Raw genomic sequence first — 14,317 nt, 5'->3', positions numbered from 1 at the left:
GAGCCATTGAAGGAATATTAAAAAGAAACTATTAGCTGAAGTTCCCAGAAAACGAAAGTCACACATCCGTTGACCATTGCACATGGATGATTAAGACTTGAGTATCACGTAGATCTTCAGCTGCTGCAGCTCCAGGGACACTTTATCTGAACTATCTTAACCCTCCCGGCCAAAATGGCCATTTGTTCATCTCCGGTTGTGACTTATCATTCTTCCGCTGTTAGGTAAGTTCCTTTGGAATGTGTGCACAGTTCCTCAGCTTTCACTGACCCAAAGGTTGGGAATGCTGTCAGATAGTATCTGAAGCCTACTGCACAGGTTTCTCCAGTTTGCTGTAACACACCTACCCCAGGCTCCCACCAACGTATTCTAAAAGTTTCTTGATTTATAGTTCTCTTTGTTTTGTCGCGATAAACTTTCACGAGGTCAGTCGAGTAAGAGGCTTAGTTCACTTGTGGCATAAGCTTGTGGACCTGGGTTCAATCCATGGAATTCAAGTAAAAGTAGAAGGAAGAAAGTCACTACATGATGGTATCTTCTGATTTCCACTTATGCATGTGGCATGGCCTCCACCTCAACTCCTCCCAACACACACACACACACACATCATGCATACACGTAGGATAATATGAATAAACAACAACAATCTTCATGAAACTGTTATCACATTGGAACATAGAATTTAGGGTAACCTAAATTTGTAGTCTTGGGTCTCGGTCACTCATACTTGACTCCAGAATAAAATTTGAGATGAGAGCTGTGTTTTTTATGTTCACATATGGAACCATTAAAATTGTGTTACTAGCCAGGCATGGTGGTGCACACCTTTAATCCCAGAACTGGGAAGGCAGAGACAGGAGGATCTCTGAGTTCGAGGCCCGCCTGGTCTAGAGAGCGACTTTCCGGACAGCCAGGGCTAAGCAGAGAAACCCTGTCTCAAAAAACAAACAAAAAAACCCCTAAAAACAACAACAAAAAAAATCGTGTTTCCAGAGTACTTAATAACTTCAAAAATACTCACGATATAAATGACAAAGTAAGTATAAAAGTATATAAATATGTTCTCAAATATATAAGATTATAGAACATATATATTAATAAGAGAAATCAGCTTAATAAACATTTTAGTGTTTGCCTAGCTTGTGCGATTAGTTTTATTTTTTTATTTCAGAAAAATCAAATTCCAGTGTATTTCCTTTACATTTAGGAAAACATTAAAAACTGTTACGACGGATGATCGGGTAGAAAATATAAAGGAGAGTTTAAGTTAACATGGTGGACTGTGTACGGCCTTTCCCCACTCCCGTTTCAAATCCCTTAAAAATGAACGAAATTGTAGATTTGTATATACAATTTCTTCCCCTCCGCGTATTTTTTTTTTCTTTTTCTTTTTCTCTTTTCTTTTTCTGCTTGTGAGGAATTCCTGGAAGATAGAAAGCAGATGGAGCCTCAGTGAAGTATGCAGTTGGGCAGCAGACAGCCGGTAGGGGAGGGGGGAGCCGTACTGTCTGGCTCCGATGGGAGTGAACGGGTGGGGGTGGGGGGGCAAGAGTAAAGGAGAGTGCCTGTGTCCGTGTGGCTGCCCCAAGAGCGGAAGGCAGGACGGAAGCGGGAGGGGTGGAGGAAAGGAGAGGGCGGGCTTAGAGGAGGAGGAGGATTCCCGAAGCAACAAAAATCCCAGTTCCGCAGATTGGCCAAGCTGACAAGCGCTGCCAAGACCAGGCCGCGCAAACTGCTGGAAGACGTGCCACTGCCTGCACTTTCGTTGCTGCAACCATCCCTGTCATCTCTTGTCCACGTTGACTGTCGTCTTCTTCTCTGCTGCCGTTCTGCGACCACAGCAGCATTGACAACAACAGCTAAGTGGCGGATTCTGGCTGGGACTTGGGCTTGGGAGTCAGGGAAGGCGCCAGGCGCGGACAGAACCCGGGAGCCCGCCATCTCTCTCTAGCCATCACTACTGCAATCACCCCTCCCTAAAGGAGGAGGACGAACTAGTGAGAGGCACTCTCTGTCTCAGTTCTCAGTCAGCTCGTTTCTGACAAAATCTGAAGAAGAGAGGACGGACATAGTCTCTCCGGTCGCGAAAAATATCTCCCGTTGGGTAGTGGCGACTATTTGTCAGCTTGTTAAGCGAAGGGCAGCTTTGCTTCGGCCACCGAAGCCTTGAGCCATGTCTCCTCCGACCGTGCCTCCTACTGGGGTGGATGGTGTGTCCGCGTACCTGATGAAGAAGAGGCACACTCACAAGAAGCAGCGGCGAAAGCCCACTTTCCTCACTCATCGGAACATCGTGGGCTGCCGCATTCAACACGGCTGGAAAGAAGGCAACGAACCAGTGGAGCAATGGAAGGGTACCGTGCTCGAGCAGGTTTCCGTGAAGCCCACGCTGTATATAATTAAATATGACGGCAAAGACAGTGTGTACGGACTAGAACTGCACAGAGATAAGAGAGTTTTGGCGCTGGAAGTTCTTCCTGAGAGAGTTCCTTCTCCTCGCGTTGATTCTCGCCTGGCAGATTCCCTGGTTGGGAAAGCAGTTGGACATGTGTTCGAAGGTGAGCATGGCAAGAAAGATGAGTGGAAGGGTATGGTGTTGGCACGAGCTCCCATAATGGATACCTGGTTTTACATCACCTACGAGAAAGATCCGGTCCTCTATATGTACACCTTGCTGGATGACTACAAAGACGGTGACCTGCGTATCATTCCAGATTCCAACTACTACTTCCCTACAGCAGAACAGGAGCCTGGGGAGGTGCTCGACAGCCTCGTGGGCAAGCAGGTGGAACACGCCAAAGACGACGGATCGAAGAGAACCGGCATTTTCATCCATCAGGTGGTGGCCAAGCCATCTGTCTACTTCATTAAGTTTGATGATGATATTCACATTTATGTCTATGGTTTGGTGAAAACCCCGTAAGTTTATAGTGCTTTTTGAAAAATTGGTGGCACTATTAGAAGTAAAATAGTTTATGTTCTCAAAGTGGATAAATCTTATTGTGCCTCCATATCTTATATTGACTGTTTTTCAGTTTTAACTCACGTGTATGTTAGTACTTTTGTGATTTATTTGTTTTGTGATTGAAAATTTGAATTGGTTGCTAAGAGAAAAGTTACAAAGTGTTTAGATCCACTGAGACAATTCTAAAGTAGATAAACTGTGCAGCATGTCTTGTGCTCCCTTCTTGTGCTCTTTTGATTCCTCCAGATAATTAGCTTGAGAACTTGGCATTTATCTTAGGATGTGTTCCTCACTCTCAAACAGAAAGTTCGATGTAGCTTTTGTAAAATTCAGCAGCCGATTACGTACTTTCTGATCAATAGCACAGTCAATCTCTGTCTTTCACTCTCACAACTGTGTGCACAGTACATACAGATATGCCAAAAAGTATCAATTCTGTTATTGGTGGTCATTTATTTCCTTTTTTAATCGTATTGCTGTTTTGTTGTATTAAGGTGCTCCTATTTCTATAGAAGTGTTATGTAGGCATATATATAGTTTTAAGAAATATTTCAAGGTTGGCATTCACTGGTCTTTAATGTTTGAAAAGCGGACTGGTAAAAAGTTCTATGGTTTTTCTGATTATTTTGCTTGGTGTTTACCTGACTCAATGAGATTTATTTTTCTACTTGGGATATTTCTCTTTTGTGATTTGCTAATTCCTATCCTTTGTTCTTTTATCTATTCAACTGATTTTTTCATATAAAGTTGTAGGAATGTCTATAATGAAAGTGCATTTAATCATTTGTATTTCATGTGTTAATGAATTTTACGTTGTTATTAATTTCGACTTTATTGATAATATTGTTCACTTTACAATTTTAAAAACTAAGTGATTTTATAATTTTAAAACATCTGAGTCTTTTATAATTTTTTGTTTCCTATTTTTTTCAGACAGATATCTCTAATCAAAGTCATACCAATATTCACTTTGTTTTTCCCATAATCTTTACTGTATTTAAATTTTTTATCTATTTGAAATTTATTTTTGCATATTGAAATACATAGGATTTAACTACAAATTTTTCACCTGTTCACTTGTAGAAATTATTTTTTAAAAAAGATCACTCTTTTTCAAATGTATGAGTGAAAATAGTTTTAAAAGCTGAACATAAGTTTCAAAACTGGAAAAACGAATTCCCTTTCAATAGCTTTGGGGGTTTTTTTCTTATTATAGTTTGTCCTCTACATTGATTTATTCACAAGAAAACCCAATGCATTATATTAATATTTTGAAAAGGGTCTAATACCTATTACAACTGCATCAATTTTATGTTTTCTAATATACAAGAATAATATTAATAGTCATATTAATCCTTAATAAACAAGAGTTTTGGTACATCATTGAAATATTTTTATTGTTTTCATTACATTCTTCATATAGGTCATTCATATCTAACGGAATTTATTTTTGCAGTTGTCAAATTTTGTAATAAGTTGAGGATTTTTCCTCATATGTAACTTTTTATTTTTATCAATAAAGGAAATTTACAGATTTTATATTTTTTATCTTTTATCCAATGAGTTTATTTAATCCTATAGGTTACATTGGATTCTAAATTAGAAACTTTTGGATTTTCTTGATATATACAATCATTTCTTATGTAAATAGAGATCATTTTATTTCTTCTAATGCTTATACTTATTAGTATTACATTCACTGGATTCTCCACAGCAGTGATATGTAAGGATGATGGCAGACTTGCCTGTTTTATTTTTCATTTTTATGAGAATAATTTTACTTTTTCATGTTTGACTTTATTGTTGATTGTTGGTAAGTAGTCATATGTTGAGAAATTTCTATTTCTGTTTTTATATAGCATTACTATTAGAAATGTCTCCTATATTTTATCAATATCTTTTCAATATTCATTATTACAATTATATGTTTTTTCCTTTAATTTTTTGATGTAAGATTTATTAGAAAGCTAGGTATTTAGTAGTAAACCAAACCTGTATCTCTGAAATAAACCCTACGTGGTCATGGTAAAATGATCATTCATTATATTGCTCTATTTTATTTACCAATAATGCATTTAGAATTAGATTTGCATTTCAAAGTGAAGTTGCATTTTTTAGATTATTCTTTGTATTTTTAATCAAACAGACAACAGGTCGTGTCTTTTTTTTTTCTTTAATATGCTGTCTCTAGGAAGCTTGGTTATTACAGTTCTACTAGCTTAAAAAATGATTTGGTGAAACAGTTTAAATGACATTAGAAATGTTCTTCAAAAGTTAGCTGGGACTAAGCAGTAAAACATTTTAATCCTGGGAACACATTTGATTACAGATGAGTTTAATGAGTTTCCTGATATTTTCCCAGGGGTGATTGGCTTTTTCAGACTTTTTGGTAACACAGAATGTATATTTTTCTGTCATTTACAGAATGTATATTCTCTGTCAATTACATACAAAGTTGAAAGCTGTTTATATTATAACATTTGCTGATTGTATTTTTCAGGTGCTTTATGTCCTTGTGTAGTTAATGTGAACTAGATTTGCCCAGTTCGGAAAATGTAATAAAATTATCAGCTATAATGATAATATAATTATCTTTGTATTCTTTTATTTACTGGGAAAATAAGACAAGATATAAGAAATTATGAAAGATGTGAAAAACATTTGTTTACCTCCACTTAAAATTAGCAAATATCAGTACTTTGTCATGTCTGCTTTAAATGCAGATTTATATTGCAATTAATCAGTGTTAATTCAACACCACCTCTTCTGCTGAGACAGACACTATCATGTATTTGGTGCTCACGTTTTATATATTTACTAAAAAAATTATATACAAATAAAACTATAACCAATAATACTAGTGACTTTTGTGTTTTCTAATGATGTCAACATGAATGGCTAACTTTAACCCAAGTGGACTTTATTCTGGTTTCGTTGTAGGGAAACTTTTAAATGCTAATTGCTGTTAACATTTACCATTCCTAACACTGGTTAGCCTGACCATAGTCCTAAGTATTGGATAAAGAATACAGAAATCTCAATTTCTAATAGAACTTACATTATGTCTCTAAGAAGTCATTTATGTACCACCCTTCTCAGATTTCTAGGCCAGACATAGACTTTACACATATCTTGTAAGATCTTGGGGTATTTTATATTATAATAGAAAGAGAGTAAACCTAATTCTGACCATCTCTTTCAAGTTTGGGAGATTGCTGGTTTGGGAAAATAGCACAGGCAAAACAAAAATCTTCCTGTCTTAGACAGTAATAAATTTATCTATCTAGGTATTGGTGAAATTATTAAGGCAACTCCATGTAGTTAAAAGGGAGGTTTATTTTGTGGGGTAACTCACAAGTGAAGGGATAGGTAACAGGGTCTGGGAAAGGTGTAGCACAGTCCAGCGGTTTTCTCTGGAGAACTCTGCTTGATCTACCTCCAGCATCCAGGAACCAAGAGATCTCAGGTCTTCAGGGTCCTCTCTTGGCCCTGCCTTGTAGGCGTGACAAATACCGAAGCCTCAATGGGGGTTGGAACTTCCAGATCAAAGTTGGAATAGCTACCCACTACATCTAGGCCCTAAGTCATGAACCACAAATTGAAGTGTTCTATGACATTAGACCATAGACTAAATGAAAAGTCTGTTCCTTGCCTACAGGGCTTGAGGATAGATTGTTAAACCGTGTAGACAAATGTTCTTTTTTTAATAATAAAAATAAACTGTTTTATTACTTTTTAAAATAATTTTTATTAAGAGATTTTCTATTCATTTTACATACCAACCACAGATTTCCCTGTCCTCCCTACTCCCGCCCCCTAGCCTTCCCCCCCAACCCACCCCCTATTCCCACCTCCTCCAAGGCAAGGTCTCCCATGGGGAGTCAACAGAGCCTGGTACATTCATTTGAGGCAGGTCCAGTCCCCTCCTTCCTGCACCAAGGCTGTGCAGCGTCTCAGCATAGGCCCTGGATTCCAAAAACCGGCTCCTGCACTAGGGATAGGTCCTGATCCTACTCCCTGGGGGCCCCCTATACAGTTCAAGCTAAACAACTGTCTCACTTATCCAGAGGGCCTGATCCAGAGACAACTAGCCAAACTAGTGGAAACGCATGAACTGTGGACCAATAGCTGAAAAATGTTCTCTTAAAGCATGTATCATGAGGGAAGGTAGATATCTATCACTGTCCTTTATGCTCCTGAACTTTAGGATTTAAGTTATCATATGATTTGAGCATAAACCAAGACCTATGATTCATAGCTGGGTTTGAGTCTAGTTACAACTCTGGTTTAGCAGTGAGAATACAATAGTGACTTAGGAGAATATGGAACAAATAGGTCAATGTAGAATACTGTGTTCAACTGTCTGTACCCTATAACTTTTGGACTAGAGCTAGCTTTTGGACTAGAAACTTTTCAAATTTTCCATAGTAAAATTTGTCACACCTAATTGCTTGAGTCAGAAGGATGTTCCAAATTTCTATTTTATTTAAGATCCTCTTGTCTGAAGGAAACTCCTTCCTTCTTCCACATATAGATTCAGATCCTACATGTTTACAATGTGATACTGTAGTTCTTTCATTCTGAGTAACAGTCAGAGAGAGGCCTTTTAATGTTCTAACATTGTTATAGGAGGGGAAAGGGGCAGAAACAAGGTCTCTGATTCCCTAGTACATAAAACTTACACCATGGTGAATGCAGACAGATTATCATTCCTCCCAGCACATATTCTGGAATTAGTATTGGAATGTATTGCTACCATGTATGTCTTACATCAGTGTGTGAGGATGGCTTTGAAGGAAAAGCAAAATAACAGGAAGTAAAGAGAGATGAGTTGGGTCCTAGGGTATGCTAGTTTGTATAGCTAATCAAGAATAGATGTCATTGAACAGGCACTTGAATGAAGCGAGGAAACAAATAATGTTGCTGATATATTCAGATTGAATACGTACAGTTAAAGGTTTCTTGTTAAAGCCAAACATGACCAGACTGAATGTGATAAGAGACTTGGGGGAGATTGTGCAGATACAAAGGCCCAAACAAAACCCCCAAGTTCCCACATGATCAGGCCCTGACTGCCTGGAATCTGACTGACCTAGTAATTTATGCAGTCTTATACAAACATTTAGGGAGTATAGCTTAGTGGTAGAATATTTGACTGTAAATATTTAGAGCCTAACTTCTAATGACTTGTGGTGTCTCACCACAAATGACTAACCTTAGGAAGCACAAATGGTACTATAATATTTACTACCTAACGTAATAGTGATATTCCTACTTCCTTTTTTAGCTTAATGACTAATAGTTTTTTGTTTGCTTATTTTTAAATCTTTAAATTATTATTTTTGTGGATGTGTTTTTGCCTATATGTATGTCTGTGCATCACTTGCGTGTCTATTGCCATACAGAAACCAAAAGAGGGTGTTGGATCCCCTAGAACTTGAATTACAGATGGTTGTGAGTCATCATGTGGGTGCTGGCAATCGAAGCCAATGCTCTTAACTGCTGAGCCATCTTTCCAGCTCTTTTTACTTATTTTTATTCTTTGAGAATTTCATATATATATATATATATATATATATATATATATATATATATATATAAAGTATTTATCAAGATAAACCTCCACACACAGGCTCTGGAGGTTAAGATTGAGTAATTTTTCTTAACTGTTATGAAAGAAGACCAATTACTTATTGGGAGGGGGAAGTTCATGTACTATGTTTCTGTTTCTTCTACATAGATGATATCCTATATAAAAAATTTTATATCTGTTTTGGTCTGGTCACCTGTGCCCATAAGCAGCAGCTTGTCCAAGAGGAAATCCACACATACCGTGAAGATTGCCTGTTCCCGTGTCTCCCTTGGCCTTTTTTCACTCTGATGCTTGTGGTGGCTAGCCAACTGTCCATGGATAACTGACAATGTCTGGTTGGAGTGGCCGTGGAGTCCACCGGTGTGTGACTCTCAACTGTCATCACATCCACCCCACGTGAAATGCCTGTTTTCTGTTTCTAGCTCATGGACTTCTCTGGCCAAGACTATACCTTCATATAAGCTGCAGGCAAAAGAAAAAACAAGGCTGCTTGCTACAGTCTCCCAGGAAAAGGGCTATTTTTTTTCCTTGTAGCATGGTTGGTGGCACCGGCTTTTCTGAGGTGAGTGTGCACATGCTGTGAGAACTCCATCTTCCCTTTCCTAGTCTCCCCTTTTCCCGCCCTGGAAACAGTACTCTGGAGGTGGGAGGGCACACAGCATGTGGATGACAGTATGTCCATATGTTCTCTCCCTGCGGATAGCTATGTTTTTATATTTTCTTTCCTCCATCTTACATGAGCTTTAGTTTGTAATGTTCCCCTTTGCAGTGGGTCTGACCTGACCAACTGGACAGGTTTGTCTCCACAATGAAATGTGGTTTCATCTCTACAGGCTGAGAAAGTCTTTTTTCTTAGGAAGGCCAAGATTAATGCACCCCTGACAACAGGGGAGGTCTATTGCCCTAAGGGACATATCTGGTATAATAGATCTCATGTTCTTTATCCCCTCTAACTGTCTACTGGGAGGCATTGTCAAAAATTAATCAAAGTTTTATCCTCAGATTCTCAAAAGAAACAGTAATATGTATTTTCCTGGGTAACAAAAGTTAACCTTTGTACCTACTCCAATCAAGAATGCTGGGGGCACCAAAGCTACACCCTGCAATTAGATTTCAGAAAGTAATTTAGAGACATACTCAGAAATTCCTTACATATAAGTTTTCATGACCCTGTCACAGAACACTGAGCTGTGAAAAGGATGTCACACATGCCTTAGTAGATGAGCTCACCTCCTCTAAACTCAGTTCCAGGTAACAGTTCCTTTGCATGCACACAAACCATTGCTCAACTCTGAATTCTCTACCACCAGCCACTCTTCTACTTAACAACTTGGTTCCATCTCCTCCTTTTTGGCCTCTTCTTCTATTGCTGTCTTTCTTTTTGGTCTGCAGAAGTTTTTTTTGTTGTTGTTGTTTCGATTCCTTACTCAGATACACTTTCTCCTTACACATTCACTCTGGGACTTCATACGGTGAATTTAGGAAACAATTAGAGACTACTCCCATTTCTCTATGAAAACACCAACTTCTTTCCTAAGGTAACCAATGGGATCATAGTACCATATGAGTACATGGCCCCTTCCTCTGTCCCAAATGCAATTCAAATGAAAGACACTTAGCCAGAATCCATAACCCTTCATTATAGAATTATTAGGGGTCACTGTGGCCTTTGATCTAACATGGCAAGACATCTACATCATTACTACCTCATACTTGTATAAGAAGTCAAATATCTGGTCTTTAGTCTATGCCTGGTCAGACTCAGTTGTCATGCCTGAGACATAGTTGGTCATATCAGACCACTAAATAAGAAGTAATGAGGGAGCGACCAACCAAACTCTATGATTAATTACTGGGCAGAATTAATAAGACCATTATCAATTCTGTTAACTATAACGTTATGGGAGATAACATTGAGAGCTCCCAACAACTCTACCCTCTTTCAGTTTAGGCTAGTTTAAACCTTAGAGTACAGAGGTCTGAGCCATCCTTGCCATAGGGTTTATAAGCCAAACATCCTCAGATATTACACGAAATTTCAAAACTAGATGAGGCATCTCAGATTCCTTTCTCTACTCTATTAGACACAACTTTCTTTTTATCTCTCTTTCTATTTTCTTTTGTTTTTAATCTTCAATAACTATTTCTTGCCACTTTTATTTTTTGATGAAAACAGAAGGGAATTTTCTTTTCCTTTTTTCCTTTTATTAACCATAGATTTTCTTTCTCATACAATATAATCTGAATACCATTTCCCCTCCCTCCTCCCAAATCCTCCTCACCTCTCCTCCTTCCGGATCCACTTCCTTTCTGTTCCTCATTGGAAAAGAACAGGCAGGCTTCTAAGAGATAACAAGAAATAACAAAATAAAATATAATAAGATAAAACAAAAACCATATGGAAGTTGGACAAGTCAAGACAACAGAAAAATAAAAGAACCCCAAGAGAAGGCAAAAGAATCAGAGACCCATTTGTTTGCACTTCATTTTCAGAGAATATAGTGAAGGCAAGAGTGTAGGAATGGCAACCAAAGCAGTCTTGAGTAGAAGCTGAGCTGTTTATTTAGCCTGTTGACAAGTTTGGCTAATACCACGAGAAATGTTGGAGTGTTCTTTTTGGTATGTCTTGTAATGTATAATGTCTATTGATGTTGGAAGTAATATGGCTTCTAATAGGGACAAAAAATTAGGGATAAGTTTAATTGAGGTATTAGAGGCTGTAAGACAAATTTTCCTCTCCAGAATGCTGCATGGGCATGAGTTACATAGAAAGCATAGGCTGAATCCCTGTTAATATTCTCATTCTTGGACCCAGCTAAAGAACTCAAATAAAGGCAATTAGTCTTGCTTTTTAGAGTGACCTTTAATTGTCTACAAGAAACTCATATTCTATGACTTTTGCTAGGCTTACTGCTGCATACTGTGAAAGTTTGTGCCCTGCCACCATAAAACTACTTTTATCTGTAAAGCAGGTGGCCTCAAGCTAGTTTAAGATGGGTAGTGTTAATAGATGTGTAACATTGCAGCTATGGTCAGTCTTTCTATACAGGAGTATTGTAGAGAGGCTTTAGGGTTGGGATCTGGCAGTAAAGTAGTGTGGTGTTTACTGAAGAAGGTTACTTGTAGGGAGGAATTTAAGGTAAGATAGTATAAAAATGTCTCCCTGAGGTGAGACAGATCAGATAAGCTATTGAGTAAACTACAAAGAGAGGTCCTGCCATTTTAAGTCAAATAGGTCCTGAGAGTTTGGGCTGATGGGAATACAAAAGAAAACATCCTTAAGATCTACCATCATGAACCAGGAAATGTCAGAGTACCTGTCCATAGTGCATATAAGGATTAGTAACTTTTGGGTGAATCAGGACCCAAATTAGGATCATAGACTGATTTATGGCTCTCAGGCCATTCCTTAGGATTCATCTTATTTGTGTATTGCTAGCATGGAGATATTGAAGATTTACACTGGTGCAGTAACCTGGTTGACAGGAATTTATCAAGGAGAGGCTCTAAGCCTTCCCATGCTTTAGGCTTTAAAGGATATTGAGGTCTTTAAGAAATATTGCTAAGGTCCTTGTAACTAACTATGATAGGCATGGCTGAAAGTATGCATGTGGTTATAAAAGTACCCCAGACTTCAGGGGGAGCTTTTTGGATGATATAGAGGGTCTTTATGAGAGAGTACAAGGTATGCCTTTGAGGTCTCAGGTAGTTCTAAACCATTAAGTATCAGAGGACTTTGTGTCAGAAATGCTTTTGGAGTCTCAAAAAGCCCTAAACGTGTCCAAAGTTCAAGACACAATGTCCCTACTTAAGACATCAGTAGAGGAGCTAGGAAGGAACAGAACAGAATGAGTAAAAGGTGTTTGTCTATGATATAGCATAAAAGGTTGTACACTGGGCTGGTTGATGGTTGCCATCAATACCAATATGGAAGATTAGGGACCAGGAGGTCAAACCAAAGAATTAGAACAGAGCTAAATAAGTCTTCCTTGTATTGCTAAGAAATGTAATTTTGATTGCTAGCAAATCTAAGGTTAACTATGTAACCTTCAAGCCACACTGTCTCAAAAAGAGCATTGAGATTCTTTCTTTGTGGGTTCCCTCATAGAGACAAACACAGCCTGGAGCATTGTCCATTTTCACATTTGACATGAGTGTGAGGTCCTCCTGAGGAGGTTGGCCCTCCCTCCCTTCAGGAAGGAAATAGGGACACTCTTACTTTCAAATTGTCTTCACTTTGCAGACTGCATGGCCCAAGCTAGAAGCTTGATGGCTTTGTGAACTCCTGGTTGAAATGTCCTAGCTATTCATGATGATAATAGGAAAGAATCCTTCAAAAAAAGACTGGGTTAGTTTTCTTAATGTGAATCTGGTCGTCATTAGATAAAGTTCTTAGGACTTCCTAAGCAGGGCAGGAAAGAGGCAGTCTCTGTGGCCACATTGGGCTTAGCTTTTATCTCTTCTCTCCTCCATTTTGGATCTCTTTGCTCTCAAGGTGTACTCTTAGTTATTAAGGACTTTGAAAGTTGTGTCTATTGGGGCCCACCCTGTAGGCAGAGTTTTCATCAGAACACCAGCTCCCCAATAAATGCAGAGACTTAATTTTAATTATAAGTGCTAGGTCGATAGCTCAAGCTTGTCTCTAGCTAACTCTTACATTTTAAATTAATCCATATTTCTTATCTACTCTCTGCCACATGGTGGTGCCTTCTTTCAACATGGCACATTCATCTTGCTTCTCTCTGCATCTGCCCCCTCAGAATAAATGAGCTATCCATTAACACAGCTTCCTGGATGCTCCTTCCTGAAATACTCATGGCCCTACCGGTGTTCAGCCCTGTTCCTCTCCCCTGGTCGGGCTAGTGCTCAATAGTTCAATCATGTCAGGATGAAGTGAGGCTTGAGCCTGGCAAGGGCGTTTTGTCACAGCAACAGAAACCCAAACTAAGACAGTGGGGGAGACAATCAAGGTTATTACTGAGTATCAGGAGAAATAAAATCCCAACCCTGATTCCACTTTTTTTGGGGATCACCTCCTTGTATTTTCTTAGATTTGGTCTGTCTTAAAACCTTCCAATGGGGGTCAATAAGATGACTCAGTAGATAGGAGTGCTTGAAGTCGGGGCTGACAACCTGAGTTCAATCCCCAGAACTCACATGGTAGAAGGAGAGAACCAACTTCTGCATGTTTTCCTCTGACATCTACATTTGTGATATGGCACACACATATACACAATAAATAAATAAACAAAAAAACAAAAGAAACCTCACAAGATTTTTTTAAAAAAGCCATTCAAAATTGTTTAAACCTTTGACCTGGATTTCTTATCCTTCCTTTAGTTCCATAGATTTGATCTCTTCATAATGTCCCAGATATCGTGGATGTTTTGTGCCTGGAGTTTTTTAGATTTAACGTTTTCCTTGACTGGGGTATTCATTTCTTCCACCTGTCTTCAACTCTTGAGATTCTCTCTTCCATGTCTTGTACTCTGCTTGTGAGGCTTACTTCTGAGGTTTTTCTTTGACATCCTAAAATTTTCATTTACAGTTTCATTTCGACTTGGTTTCCTTTAGTGATTCTATTTCTTTGTTAAATTCTACTTTCATTTTGTGAATTGTTTTCCTTACTTCATTCCACTATTTGTGTTTTCACAGACTTCATTAGCGGATTTATTCATACCCTCTTTACATCCCTTGAACATATTCATAATTACTGTTTTGAAGTCCTTATTTTGTGCTTCAGAAATCTTATATTTCCC

The 14,317-nt window shown here is 38.4% G+C and overlaps 1 protein-coding gene across 1 annotated transcript; it reads left to right on the top strand.

Moving 5' to 3' along the window:
* Positions 1-1,675: 1,675 nt before the first annotated feature.
* On the top strand, positions 1,676-3,733 carry Spin4 (spindlin family member 4). Its single transcript, XM_059250678.1, has one exon. It carries the CDS (start codon positions 2,174-2,176, stop codon positions 2,921-2,923), a length of 750 nt encoding a protein of 249 aa, XP_059106661.1. The 5' UTR covers positions 1,676-2,173; the 3' UTR covers positions 2,924-3,733.
* The last annotated feature ends 10,584 nt before the right edge of the window (positions 3,734-14,317 follow it).

The sequence above is a fragment of the Peromyscus eremicus genome, chromosome X (genome assembly GCF_949786415.1).
Source record: "Peromyscus eremicus chromosome X, PerEre_H2_v1, whole genome shotgun sequence".
In the NCBI taxonomy this organism is placed as follows: Eukaryota; Metazoa; Chordata; class Mammalia; order Rodentia; family Cricetidae; genus Peromyscus; species Peromyscus eremicus.
This window is presented reverse-complemented; position numbering and strand designations above follow the sequence as displayed.

Bases quoted from the DNA above. Each gene is read 5' to 3' on its own strand.
- Spin4 (XM_059250678.1), top strand. From the start codon at position 2,174: ATGTCTCCTCCGACCGTGCCTCCTACTGGGGTGGATGGTGTGTCCGCG.